The 13,793-nt window shown below is 43.6% G+C and overlaps 2 protein-coding genes across 8 annotated transcripts in view; both read left to right on the top strand.

The window, feature by feature from the left end:
- gyg1b (glycogenin 1b) overlaps positions 1-8,827 on the top strand; it is a 111,372-nt gene extending 102,545 nt beyond the window's left edge. For all 7 annotated transcript variants that reach the window (XM_086102454.1, XM_086102453.1, XM_086102452.1 and 4 more), the window contains 3 exons: positions 5,521-5,647; positions 6,955-7,162; positions 7,393-8,827. In XM_086102454.1, coding sequence (XP_085958580.1) covers positions 5,521-5,647; positions 6,955-7,162; positions 7,393-7,557 — 500 coding nt within the window. In that variant the 3' untranslated portion in view covers positions 7,558-8,827. The remainder of the gene's footprint in view (positions 1-5,520; positions 5,648-6,954; positions 7,163-7,392) is intronic.
- A 355-nt stretch (positions 8,828-9,182) lies between these two features.
- On the top strand, positions 9,183-13,763 carry LOC147187219 (clusterin-associated protein 1-like). The gene is made up of 11 exons (XM_086102460.1): positions 9,183-9,570; positions 9,636-9,747; positions 10,700-10,784; positions 10,882-11,061; positions 11,493-11,588; positions 11,654-11,943; positions 12,241-12,379; positions 12,515-12,581; positions 12,678-12,776; positions 13,321-13,361; positions 13,506-13,763. The coding sequence occupies exons 1-11, from the start codon at positions 9,459-9,461 to the stop codon at positions 13,659-13,661; spliced, it is 1,377 nt and encodes a 458-aa protein (XP_085958586.1). The 5' UTR covers positions 9,183-9,458; the 3' UTR covers positions 13,662-13,763.
- Positions 13,764-13,793: the final 30 nt, after the last annotated feature.

A 13,793-nucleotide genomic window follows, 5' to 3' on the forward strand; every position in this document is an offset into this window, starting at 1 on the left:
TTCAGTTCCGATGTTGCCGATTTCTTGGGAACTGGGATGATGGTAGACTGTTTGAAGCAGGATGGGACCTCACACAGCTCCAGGGATCTGTTGAAGATTTGTGTGAAGACCAGAGCCAGCTGGTCAGCGCAGACTTTCAGGCAGGAGGGAGACACTTTGTCGGGCCCCACAGCTTTCTTGATCTTCTGCTGCTTGAAGAGCCGTCTCACGTCCTGTTCGTGGATCTGTAGTGGAGAAAAAGAGGGTGGGGGGGTAGATAGAGTAGTTTCTGGTAGAGATGGGTGTGTGTGGGAAATGGCAGAAAATCGGCAGAAAAACATGTTTAGTTCATTAGCAAGACCCTTATTGTTCACTGTTTGGGGGGGTGGCATTCTATAGTTAGTGATTGCTTTCAGGCCCATTCCACACAGATGCAGAGTCGTTAGCAGAGAACTTTTTTTTCAGCCTCTTTGCATAGCTTCTCTTAGCGATGTTAATTTCCTTTGTCAATTGGTTTCGGGTGTGTTTGTACAGTGCCCGATCTCCACGTCTAAATGCGGCCTCTTTCTCTTTCCTGAGTTGCCTGAGTTTGGGAGTAAACCATGGCTTGTTATTGTTGAAGGAGCGGAAGGACTTCGCTGGTACACACATGTCCTCACAGAAACTGATGTATAATGCCTTACTGTACTGTACATGGTCGTTTTTTCCCTCTCAAAACGCCTTACTATATATGGTCGTTTTTTTCGGCCAAAAACGCCTTACTATACATGGTCTTTTTTTTTTGGGCGAAAAACGCCTTACTATACTGTCGTTTTTTTCGGCCTAAAAACTCCTTACTATACATGGTCGTTTTTTTCTGTCATTTTTTCCCTCTATAAACGCCTTACTATACATGGTCGTTTTTTTTCGGCAAAAAGCGCCTTACTATACATGGTTGTCTTTTTTGGGCCTAAAAACGCCTTACTATACATGGTCGTTTTTTTCTGTCATTTTTTCCCTCTAAAAACGCCTTACTATAGATGGTCGTTTTTTCCGGCAAAAAACGCCTTTATACATGGTTGTCTTTTTTGGGCCTAAAAACGCCTTACTATACATGGTCGTTTTTTTCGGCTAAAAAAAGCCTTACTATACATGGTCGTTTTTTTCAGCTAAAAAAGCCTTACTATACATGGTCGTTTTTTTCGGCTAAAAAAAGCCTTACTATATATACATGGTCTTTTTTTTTTTGGGCGAAAAACGCCTTACTATACTATGTCATTTTTTTCGGCCTAAAAACTCCTTACTATACATGGTCGTTTTTTTCTGTCATTTTTTTCCCTCTAAAAACGCCTTACTATACATGGTCAGTTTTTTTCGGCAAAAAACGCCTTACATGGTCGTTTTTTTCCGGCAAAAAACGCCTTACTATACTATGTCGTTTTTTTCGGCTAAAAACGCCTTACTATACATGGTCGTTTTTTTTCGGCAAAAAATGCCTTACTATACATGGTTGTCTTTTTTGGGCCTAAAAACGCCTTACTATACATGGTCTTTTTTTTCGGCTAAAAAACGCCTTACTATACATGGTCGTTTTTTTCTGTCATTTTTTCCCTCTAAAAACGCCTTACTATACATGGTCGTTTTTTCCGGCAAAAAACGCCTTTATACATGGTTGTCTTTTTTGGGCCTAAAAACGCCTTACTATACATGGTCTTTTTTTTCGGCTAAAAAACGCCTTACTATACATGGTCGTTTCTTTCGGCTAAAAATGCCTTACTATACATGGTCGTTTTTTTCTGTCATTTTTTCCCTCTAAAAACGCCTTACTATAGATGGTCGTTTTTTCCGGCAAAAAACGCCTTTATACATGGTTGTCTTTTTTGGGCCTAAAAACGCCTTACTATACATGGTCTTTTTTTTTGGGCGAAAAACGCCTTACGAGTTATTGCACGGATTTTGACGGGGAGGTCGTTGTCCCAACAGCAGGCGATCCGTCATCCCCCCCGCCCCCACACACACACATTTAAACACATTTATGGCGAGCCCAAAGTATGCAAGCCTCCCTAATTATAGCAACACATTGATCTTTGATATTTGCCACGGTGTGCAAAGGGCTTTGGTGTCAACTGCAAAACTCATATGCCACTTAATGTAAGCTCTGGCGAGCAACTGTGAAAACGAGCACTATACACATAACTGCCTATTAGAAATGTGCGATGTGCTCGCTATCGTACGTTTATATGAGATAGCAGAGTAAAAATGGGAATTTTCATGTCCAGATGACAGTGTCAGAATCTTCGATTCCCAAGGACTTGTCAAATAACTAATTGCTCTCATAGTGTTATTTTATAAAGCAAAACAGTCTTTTGTCGCTAGTTTGCACAATGCTAATTTGTCGTGGGCAACACAAAAATTACTGTTTCCCTCGGAGGGCTGTGAGGACTGAAACTGTACAAATACCGTATTGGCCCGAATATAAGATGGTGTTTTTTTGCATTGAAATAAGACTGAAAAGGTGAGGGTCGTCTTATATTCGGAGTGTAGACATTATACCCATTCGCGACGCTAGATAGCGCCAGATATCATTGAAGCGAATGCTGAACTTGACTCCCCAGGCCAAAGTGAACCCCTGCCACGAATAATAAAAATAAAAATAGCGGTAGCACGAAGAAGAAAAATAAAAAATAGCGGTAAGAAAGTAAAGAGAAGAAAATAATAGAAGAGATAACAGAAAATGGAGAAACATAGTGACAATCTGGAGAAAAGTGGGTCGAAGATCGGCCAGTTTAACCGGCAGCTGAGGAGAAGTTATGATGTCATTTACATTTCAAAAACCAGAAGCCATTCATTTAGGAATGTGATTGCACTTTCGATTGGAATGAGGCAAAATAACATGCTTTTTCTCTCAAATATATTTTTATAATCATTTGTTTCAGATGTAAAATTTAATTTGGTGTTCAAAAAGTCTTTTTTCAAACTTGAGTCTTGAAAAAGAGGGGGTCGTCTTATAATCAGGGCCGTCTTATATTCGGGCCAATACGGTAAGTCATCATGGGGGGATTGGGAAAAAGAAAATGCTTACATTATGTCATCGATTTATTACATATGACAATTTGACATTTTTGTACAGATTTTAGCAAGCATCATGGAAGTCGTCATCTTTGATTTGCTTTTGCGGGCCATTTAAAATGATGTGGCGGGCCACATCCGGCCCCCGGGCTTTGAGTTTGACACCTGTGGTCCATATCCTCCTGACTACCAGTAGTTCAAATTTGTCCTCTGTAGAGGACATTTGTGAACCTAAATATCTCCCACCCAGTGCCTCCAATCGCATTAACTCCTTTTGTACTCTAAGGAGGACATTCAGTGCTTTCCAATGATACCAAATTTGTAGGGGTTAGAAAAAGTAAGAAAATGGCTTCCCTCAGTGCAAGCACTTTTTATGGGAAGAGGAAAAGTAATACCGGTACTTTTTATCAAGCACATTTTGAAATGCTGTTGGCATTTTAATTATAAGACTCTTATGAACACGTTAAAGTGTTGTTTGAGTTGTTTTAAGTGTATTTGAGCCTGTTTAAAAAATGTAGTGGGATTTCAAATATTCCTTTTGGAGTAGTCCAATTACTTCACATAGATTGGGGAATATCAAAATAAATGTGATTGGACAACATTTCCTGGTTGTCAGGAGGATATGGCACATTCTACTCCATTTAACTCTATCGGGGCTCAGAGCCACTGACGTGCACCCGACCAACCAATCACAATGCACAGTGCAGTGGATACCCCGCCTCTTTGTTTGTTGGTAAAGTGGGAAACCATGGCCAAAAGCCAATGCCAAACTGAGTTAGTCCCGGAAAAAAAATAACTCCACCTGCGCAGTGTGGACGCAGTGTTTAACTCTTCCCCAGAGGACAAGACGCAAACCAAAGTTACATGCAGAGTTTGCAGAGACTCCGTTCGGGCATCGGATGGCAACACGACGAACTTGTGAAAAAAAAGCAAGCAAGCTGTGGAAAGATCGGATTGGATTGGATAAGCTTTATTGTCAAATGCACTGTATGTGTAACATACAGCGCAGATGAAATTTCTTGCCTCTCAACATAAAACAAGAGGAGCCGCTGCGGGTGTCCGCGCCACCACCAAAAGAAAAGCCAACAAAAAAAAAAGACAAAATAATACAAAACAACACGTGATGTAACTGAGGCAGTGACTGATTATTTTGTTAAAGACGTGACTCCCGTCAAAACAGTCGAATACGAGGGGTTTAAAATACTGCTCCGAGCTGCCCAGCCGTAAATATTTCTTCAGCACTGCCATTTCATGTGTCCACTTTGAAAACCGCAGTAAAATCCATCGCTTAATTCAGACCGTCCGATTTTTCATCCTTTTTTATTTGTTTGCATTTTCATTTGACCTTTTAAAATAACCTATTTGGTGTGTTTATGTCGCAAAAAGCGTCACATGTAGTTGTTCATTGCCTTTTACGTTTACATTCATTGAACACCTTTGATCAAAAGTGCACTATTTCAGTTAAAACGTGGTCAGAATACTTATTTGGCTTCAATTGTGTTTTCTTTTCGTGTTTTACATACGTTTTAAACATGTTAATTATGAGGAAACTAGTCACTGATGTGCAAATTAGTCCATTTTTTAAAATCATGATAGGATCTTTTTGCCGTGTCACCCACCCGTAACTACTACTAACCAAAACTGACGACCCTCCGATCGAGACACCACATCGCAATACTTGTCCATTACCTTCTTTACATCCCAATATGTTGAAAAGATACTTGTCAATAGCTACCGGGGCCTCAACACTTCCATCCTGCTCCCTGAGATATAGTGACACACAGGGTCAGAGGTCATTATGTGCTCCCTCTTACGAGCGCCAGTCAGGAGGCGAGCAGCAGCATTTTGGAACAACTGGAGACGCTTAATGGAGGATTGGCTAACACCAAAATGATGTGATTTGCAGTAATCCGGTTGAGATCTAATGAAGGCATGAATTGCTGTCGGGAAAGGAGAGGCTTTAATTTAGCCAGATGATGATGATGAAAGAAGCTGGATTTAACAACAGGACCAATTTAACGGTCCAATTTAAAATCAGGGCGGCCCGGTGGTCCAGTGGTTAGCGCATCAACCTCACAGTGCAGAGGTACCGGGTTCGATCCCAGCTCCGGCCTCCCCGTGTGGAGTTTGCATGTTCTCCCCGGGCCTACGTGGGTTTTCTCCGGGTGCTCCGGTTTCCTCCCACATTCCAAAAACATGCACGGCGGGCTGATTGAACACTTTAAATTGTCCCGGGGTGTGAGCGCGGATGTTTGGTCGTCTCTCTGTGTGCCCTGCGATTGGTTGGCAACCGGTTCAGGGTGTCCCCCGCCCGCCCCCTGAAGACAGCTGGGATAGACTCCGGCACCCTCCGCGACCCTTGAGAGGATAAAGCGGATTGGAAAATGCATGAATTTAAAATCAAGGTGAAGACCCAAGGTCAGGACTGATGGCAGCGGGACACAAATCTAACAGTCCTCATATCATTTGATGGTTGCCTCCTTTCTGTTTCAGGGGGAGACCAAGGGGTTCTGAATGGCTTCTTCAGCGACTGGGCCACGGCTGACATTTCAAAACACCTCCCCTTCATCTACAACCTCAGCAGCATCGCCATTTATACCTACCTACCAGCCTTTAAGCAGTATGTGTCTCAGCCATTTGCCGACGTGGTGCGGGTGCCTTGAATACTTGGAGTGGGCAGTCAAGGGGCGGGCAGTCGGGGAGGGGGGGGGGGGGGGGGGGGGTGGGGGTTGTCACGATAAACGTTGCCAGTAAAAGACCTGGGTTGTCGCCCTCATTGGCGACATAGCGGAAAGAGGCGTGAGGCGCTTCTGTTTCAAGTTGCGGCGTAGGAAGACAGAAAAAAAAAACCTACTCCGGCAAAGAGGCTGCGGAAGCTGTGACAGCGCGTACGTAAATCACGCGCTCGTAATCGCACAGTGACCTGGAGTTCAGGGCAAGATGAGGAGCGGGACGCCCGCAACTCCGGATAGGGTTTCTACTTCGACAGCTGATAGCAAATCCCCAAATAGAGCTGTTTATTTAAAGACCTTTTATGTTTACCACTCAGCCGGGTCATTGTGTGTCCACTTTTCTGTCCTTGTGGCCGTGCGATCCCCCCCCCCCCCCCCCGCCTCGACCCCCACCCCCACTTCAGAAATAAACCTCATTGACAAGCTCTAGGTTTTGGTTTTCCTGGCAACACGGTGGGAATGATGAACGCGTTTTTACCCGTCGCCACTTGTCAGTTTCAGCAGCGCTCTGGCCAATGAATAAATCTCCCAAGGCAGGGGAAATGTGCTCATACACAGAGACGTCACTCGTCCACATTTACCCCCGACTCCACAAGGCGGTGTTGTTTTAGTCGCGCATTTATGAGGGGGGAAAAAAAAATTGCTGGATAGTTGAGGAAAAAAAAAATCTGACATTAATCGTGTTATCATTATTGGTGCATGAAAGGGTTAAAAAAAACATTTGAATGATTAAAGTTGTTATCTTACGACTAATTTTGCAAGAAAATGTGTGGTATATTTCAGAAAACAAAATGTTACGTTCAAAATAAATTCATCACATGATGAGAATAAAATTGTATCTTTTTTTTTTTTGCAATACATTTTCGGGACAAAAGTTTTATACTTGAGTGTTTTCAATATTTTTTTTTCAAGACAGAAGTCATAATCTTCCAATTGGAAGAGTAATCGTATCGAATTTAGCGCTCTCTGCTTTGAGATGTATCATCAACTTACTACAGTGACACGGCAAGGACTTCATTTACTTACGCAGCATGCAATCAAAATAGTTTGTCAGGCAAGTAAAAGACAAATCTGCTTGACTCCTCGTCTCTCTTGTGTTTTAAAGTTTGTCTGATTGACCTGACAAAAATAAAGTTGTCTTTTTTTTTTTTGTGGAGAAAAACCCCACCGTTGACTCCACCTGGTTTCATTCCAGCTATGGCGGCAGTGCCAAGGTGGTTCACTTCCTGGGGAAGACCAAACCTTGGAGCTACGGCTTGGATGCCCACACCAAAGGGATCTTCGGCAGCGCGCGCCCCCCCACCTTCCTCCTAGACTGGTGGGCCTTGTACTCCGCCGGCGTTGTGCCGATGCTACGGGAGCAATATGGAGACCAGCCCTTCCACTCGGAATGCACCCTGGAGGTAACTACTGTCCCTTCCTTTCCCGTAAAGTTCCCCTACAGTGACACGGTTACTTTTTGGAGTGCGCGGGTATGGAAGAAGCTCAACGCAAAACTTGTTGGCTCGGCCGCGACTTCACACCAGCGCTTCTGCGGCATTCGTTTTGTGCTATTTGTTATGAATTATTTTACAAAGTGTTTTGAGATGGGACTGGCGGGTAACTTCCCCCCCCCCCTGTCCGTCTCCCTCAGGCCACGGAGGAGAGCCTGGCCTCCGCGGCCGCGGCGGTCCGCCCGTCGCCGCCGCGGCCGTCTTCCGAGGAGCGCAAGCAGAAATGGGAGCGAGGCCAGGCGGATTATATGGGGGCAGACTCCTTTGACAATATCAAGAAGAAGCTCGATACTTTCCTCAAATGAGGCGGGGGAAGTGGGGATGCACTTACACTCCCGCACCCGACATACGGGCGCACCTCAAAACAGAAAAGTATGGTGGAAAAATTCAATGATTTCATCGGTCGGATTCAAAAAGTGAAATATATGGAGGGAACGCCCGCGTATTTGTGCTCCGCCAAAAATGCTATCGGAACGAATTGACGAGCTTTCGTCACCACGCCGTGGCAACGGCGGGCGATCGGAACCCTTTTGAAAGGCGGGCGGCAATGGCTTGCATATTTTCGCTCCTTGTGGCGGTGTGCGACCCCTATTTTCCGCAAATAGTCAAATACAAAGGCCCATTCCGAGCCATTTGCTTTCATAAATAACATTTCGATTGTTTCTTCGATAAGATTCGAACTTGTTGAGTTGGCGAATGTTGGTTATAGCCTCAAAACTGTTTCTCATCACTTCAAACTGATCTTACAGAATCTTAAAAATAAATGTCTTCCAGATGATTTCAATTAGAAAGAAAATGCACAAGTATACATGCATAGAAAGGGGTGAAGATGCATCATGTCAAACATACTTGGTCGACAACAAATCCTATTTCGGGCGCGGAACATCACAACAACAAAAGAAAAAAAGGGCCGTTTTTGAGTCATTAGCAGGGGAGAGATCCACAAACGTGGATTGGCCCCATTTGTGAAAAGTGGACTGCGAATATGCGAGGGATTGTCATAATCATGCGTGTGTAGCGCATTTAGAATCTTCAAGTTTCTCTTTTTCAATGGAATTACTTGAATATATGAGCATGTTGTAATTGACCGAGATGCACCCGATGTGTCGGCCGCCGGCCTTTTTAACCAGTGTTAAATGGTTTATGTTCTGCCGTCAATGTGTTTTGCTCGCCACATGCCGCCGTAGGTTACTGCACGGAAAGCTCAACAAAGCCGTTCCTATACGTTTTGAACACGGAATATAGAGCTTTTACCTGTACGTTTTCATTTTGCCTTTCTATCATTAAAAAAAAAAAGCTGATCAAATGTTTACAGTACTTTTGGAAGCATCGCTAACGTGGACATGTTATGTGCTGTACATTTTGACATTTTACTTGACCAGGATGTGTGACGATAAGATAAGATAAGATAAGATATCCTTTATTTGTCCCGCAATGGGGAAATTACAATCAGAATTCAGAAAGGAAAAAAAAAAACGCCGGGTAGGGAGAGGGAAAAAAATATATATACCGTTCATCCGGAAATATGAATGACATACTGTAGATATATACAATAAACACTTTTAGAAATTGAAATGTTCTCAAGTGTGTTTATTTTCACGGTACTGTAGTCTCAACTCCCAAAAGTAATTATTACGAAAGAAACTTCCTCGGTAATGTTTGAATGACTTGTGAAACACACGCTCGTTACGACCGTACATTTCCGTACTACACGTCTGTATGCTTTTAATATTCAAGCTAAATCGCCGTTTGGAATTTTAAGTCTTTTTTTTTTTTTAGATGAAGCTCGACAATAAATGATTTAAATAGCGATGACTTGTATCCCAAATAATAAGCATTTGCACTCGTTGACTACCGTGCGGTCAAACGTGACACGTCACCGCCCTACGTCACTGTGCCACGTCACCACTTCGCACGATAAAATAGTGTTGCTGTTTGTGTTGCCGAGGAAACGCTTTGCGATGCGCGCGTGAACGTAAACGGAGGCTTTGCAGTCGGCTGTGTCGTCACGGTGACGTAGTACAAGACGATGTTGGTAATGGCAGCATGGGAAGGGAATTGGCAGTATTTCAATTTTTTTTAAAAAAGAAGGAAAAAGAGGGTCACAAAGACGATAAACGACACGTCTTTGCAATTGGTCATTTAGCGTGCAAATTTGTATATATATATTTTTTTTTTTTTTTTAAATGGAGAGACGGATGGATGAATGCGTGCATTTTCCTTAGGCTTCCTATTTTACGGCTGTTTTGACTTGCACGCCCTTCATAAACTTCGTCTCTCGGAGCCCACTCGCGAGATGTCTTTCAGAGACTTGCAAAGTAAGTAGCATAGGCTAATATGCGGCGTTCATTTCAATCTTACTGCTGAGATGATCTCTTGATAGATTTTACAGAAATGATGAGAGCGTTGGGCTTCCCTCGCCTAATCTCGGTGGAAAACTTCCGGACGCCCAACTTCACGCTCGTTGCGGAAATCCTAATATGGCTCGCTAAATGGTAGGTTTAAAAAAAAAAAACCCTGAGATGTACGTGGCAAGATTTTTTTTGTTTTAGTGTCCTTTGAATCAACGAGGTAAGTAATATGCCACGTTTCATATGCTCTATTCATTTGAATTTCCTGCACCCACTTTTGATGCCGACACGATGCAAAATCCCACATTTAATCTAGCTCCATCCGAGCGATTGACATTCATAGCACGCATCCCCCGGGACACATGATTATATTTCTGTATGTTAACACAGCGGTCCCCAAACCCCGGGCGGAGGGTCATTTTGTACCGGGCCGCGCAGAAAGAATAAATAGCTTACATTACTTCCGTTATATTCATTTCGGAATCTGATAGACGTTTTATTTTGAGAAAAAAAAATGACCAGATTCCTGTGTTACACCCGTCTACGGTGTGTCACTCCTGACGCGGGTCAAGGCGCGCTTCTCGGTCACGTGATAGGTTAGCGGCAAAGTGAAACTCAGGAGCGAGCAAAATGAGTAAAAAAAACAAAGGGGGCAGAAGAGGAGCCGACAACTTCCAAGAGAAAGGCTCCATTTTATAGACGGGATCAGGAGTGCTCCTTAAAATACGGATTTATCTCAACGGGAGATTCCCACGCGCCAAGACCACTCTGCAAAATATGCGGCGATGGTGAGTTGTATTTCCTTAAACTTTGTATTTGCGCTATATCTTACTTTGAAGGCACGTTTAATAAACATGACCGCAGCCATCGGAGATTGTTGCGACCAGTTAGGACGTTCCTCGCGTCACGATTCGTGTTTATTAGTTTAGAGAATACCACAATGTTCATGCAGGTCATATCATATTTGTTTTTTTGTATTTATCCGGTCCTTGAAAATATTGTCTGACATTAAAACCGGTCCGCGGGGCAAAAAAGGTTGGTGACCGCTGTGTTCATCCATTCAACGATGTACCCGATTTCCTCCTCTCGAATATAGTTATGAACCCCAGATGGAAATTGTGTCTGACATGAACACAGAGTCGGACAGAGTATTCCTCATCAAGACGGCGGCTCAGTTCATGGTAACATTTTCGCTTCCAAATGAACACGAGTCCCCCCCCCCCCCCATCCCCCATCCCCTTACCCCCATCGACGAATGTGCATCCCTTCCTGTGACAGGCAACGAAAGCTCACATCAAAATGAACACCAAGCGCCTTTACCAGGCCGACGGTTACGCGGTGAAAGAGATGCTAAAGATCACCTCGGTGCTGTACAACGCAATGAAAACCAAGCAGATGGCCCCGGAGGACAGAGTGGAGGAGGAAAACAACAAATTCAAATTTGAACTGGGCACTCGAGTGAGAACATTTTTTTTGGGGGGTTGTTTATTTGTTCCATGGGGGAGGTAGTTTGCCTATTTTGAGTGGCTGTAAAGTCTTAAATGGGAGAAGAAAGTGGATAGAGTAGAACTGAATTGCTCTTGAGTTGAACCCTTCGAACTGCCTTCACCCTTTCATGCACAAATAATGAGAACCTGTTTTTAGAAATATTTAGGCACGGAAAAAAAAAATCACTTTGGATGGCAACACGCGCAAGGGTCCATAATTGATGCACAACTGTGACATTAATATGAACTACTATAAGCCAAAACAACATTCAAATAGCTGCCTACTGGAGTGACCGCTGTCCCCGAAAAGCTTCATTCTTTGCGGCGTGGATTCAGCGCTTCCTTAGATTTGAATTCTTTTGAACGTCGTCTGCGTGTCTACGATTCCCTTCTTTTGTCCAGATTTCGGATCTAAAAGCAGCTCGGCAGCTGGCATCGGAAGCCACGTCAAAAGGAGCGTCTCTGTATGACTTACTAGGAAAGGAGGCGGACCTAAGGGTGAGGAAAAATATTCGCGCGCAAAGTTTGAGATCCAAAGTTCTCCGTGAAATGATTTCCTCCAGAAATTGAGAACGGCGGCCATCGCCAGACCTCTGGAGATCGGCGAGACGGAAAAGGCCTTGAGGCGCGCCATCGGGGAGGTCTTGGTTTGTATCGAGGATGAGCTTTTGACACTGTTATTTTTGCGGTATCGTAAAATGGGGTTGTCCTTTACCAAGGAAAATGTGGAGAAGACCAAAGTCATGATGAGGAACGTGGTTTCCGATGTCGCCAGTCTGGATGCCAAGAAAGAAAAAAAACACTGGCAGTTGGAGATGAATCAGAGAAGACTTCAGACGCTGCAAAGTGTCCGGTTAAGTTTCCGGTGTGACGCACGAAAAATGGGAAATACGCCGTACCGCGATAAAGAAACTCCCACGGTTGACTTGGCAGTACGAGAAAGTTCAGTATCGCACAAACGTGGAATAAGGAGCAACCGTTGGGCAAACCAGCAATTATAAAGCTTACAGACAACACTGACCAATCCAACCCCCCGCCCCCCCCCCAAAAAAAAAATACAATGATTCAAACCTTTTGTTTGAACAGTATTATTATTATCGTCACTGGAATGTTGTAAGCAAAGACTTGATGTTCCTTTTCGATGTCTCAGGCCATTATTTATGGATGAATACGAGAAGATCGAGGAGAAGCTGGAGGAGCAATATAAGTCGCAAGTGGAAAACTTTGCCAACTTCTATTACCTCGAGTGGCAGCAGGAAAAACAGATCAGACAAGACAACATGTTTGAGGTGTGCGAACGCAAAGATGGCTTTAAATGTATTTTTTAATTCAGATTACGGGACGTGTTTCGTTCTGCGCATTCAACAAAGAGTCCTATTCGCTTGTTTTTCTTTTTTTGTAAGTTTCTCTTTTCTCACCCGCAGGAGGAAAACAATCGAAAGAGGATGATGCGGCGACCGAAGGAGAATTATGGGGACGGTATGAGTTCGAGTGAGACAAACGCAGCTTCAAAACATGAGCAGCTCAGATAGACCTTGTGGCGTTGGTCACTTGCGGCACTGAAAAATGTGTTTGTGTGCATTGCAGTGAATGAACGGGACACAGTTGAGGACAAAGGCCAAGATGGCGACACTGATGAGTGTCAAACTTCTCATCCGAGGCTCCCTCTAAACGACATTGTGGCAGGTAACCAAAAACAATTACGCTTGAAGTCAAGAGTTAGTTTCCAGATAAGGCTACAGTTTCGGGGGTACAACATGCGGCCACCGTTTTCATATTTTTCAGTTTCTCGTCGCTAAATGCATACCTGTCAACTCGTACGGTTTGGCCATAGTCCATACGGATTTTGTGGTGAATCTTACGTATATGGCCGTATCGCACAAATCATACGGATTCGGAAATTTTCTTCACCAACTCCAAATGATTTGGAGTTGGTGAAAAAAGTAACGCAGGAATACAACTCTGAACACGGTAATGCCACAAAGTAGAATGATGATTAGACATTAAGCAGACATTGTATTATGGAGATCTACAATAAATATCATTGACAATTTCGTGGGTTTTTTCTGCCGTTATTTTGACATATAAAATGCTTTACCAAAAAAAAAAAATCCTTATAACATGCCAGTTTATACAGGTTGGCGCTCCGAAAAGTTGACGGGTATGTAAATGTGACCTGCTAAATAATAAACAAGAGCCTCAAAACGCATTGATGTTTTGTGTTAATTAGGAACAGCCATTGGGAACATGCTGGCTAGTGACAGCGATGAGGTAAATCTCCAGAAATATTTCAAATGTCTCTTCTACATGTACTAGCTAAATATATACTTTGGCTGGACATTCCTTTCTTTCGTTTGTAAACATACCCCGGACATGTATTGGGGTTGACAAGTTGTGTGTAATCTTACTTTTCAGTCAGAGGAGAGCGAGCTCGATGAAGACGAAGACGAAGACGAAGACGAAGGCCTGGGATCGGACGGCTTTTTGGGGGGTCCGGAAGCAAGGGCGCCTTGCGCTTCCAGGGGAGGTTCGAAACGCCATCTGCTGGACAAGAGTGATGATGACTTTTGAATTCAGAACCGACCATTGAAGTCTCATTGTGGGTACTCTTAAAACAACCACGGTATTTCAAAGAAGAATACAATTTTCGATTTCGTGGGGTCCCCATTATAGACACCATGAAAAAAAACCTAAAGACTCATC

Source organism: Hippocampus guttulatus, chromosome 21, assembly GCF_054856545.1.
Source record: "Hippocampus guttulatus isolate MCC_2025c chromosome 21, RoL_Hgut_1.0, whole genome shotgun sequence".
Classification (NCBI taxonomy): Eukaryota; Metazoa; Chordata; class Actinopteri; order Syngnathiformes; family Syngnathidae; genus Hippocampus; species Hippocampus guttulatus.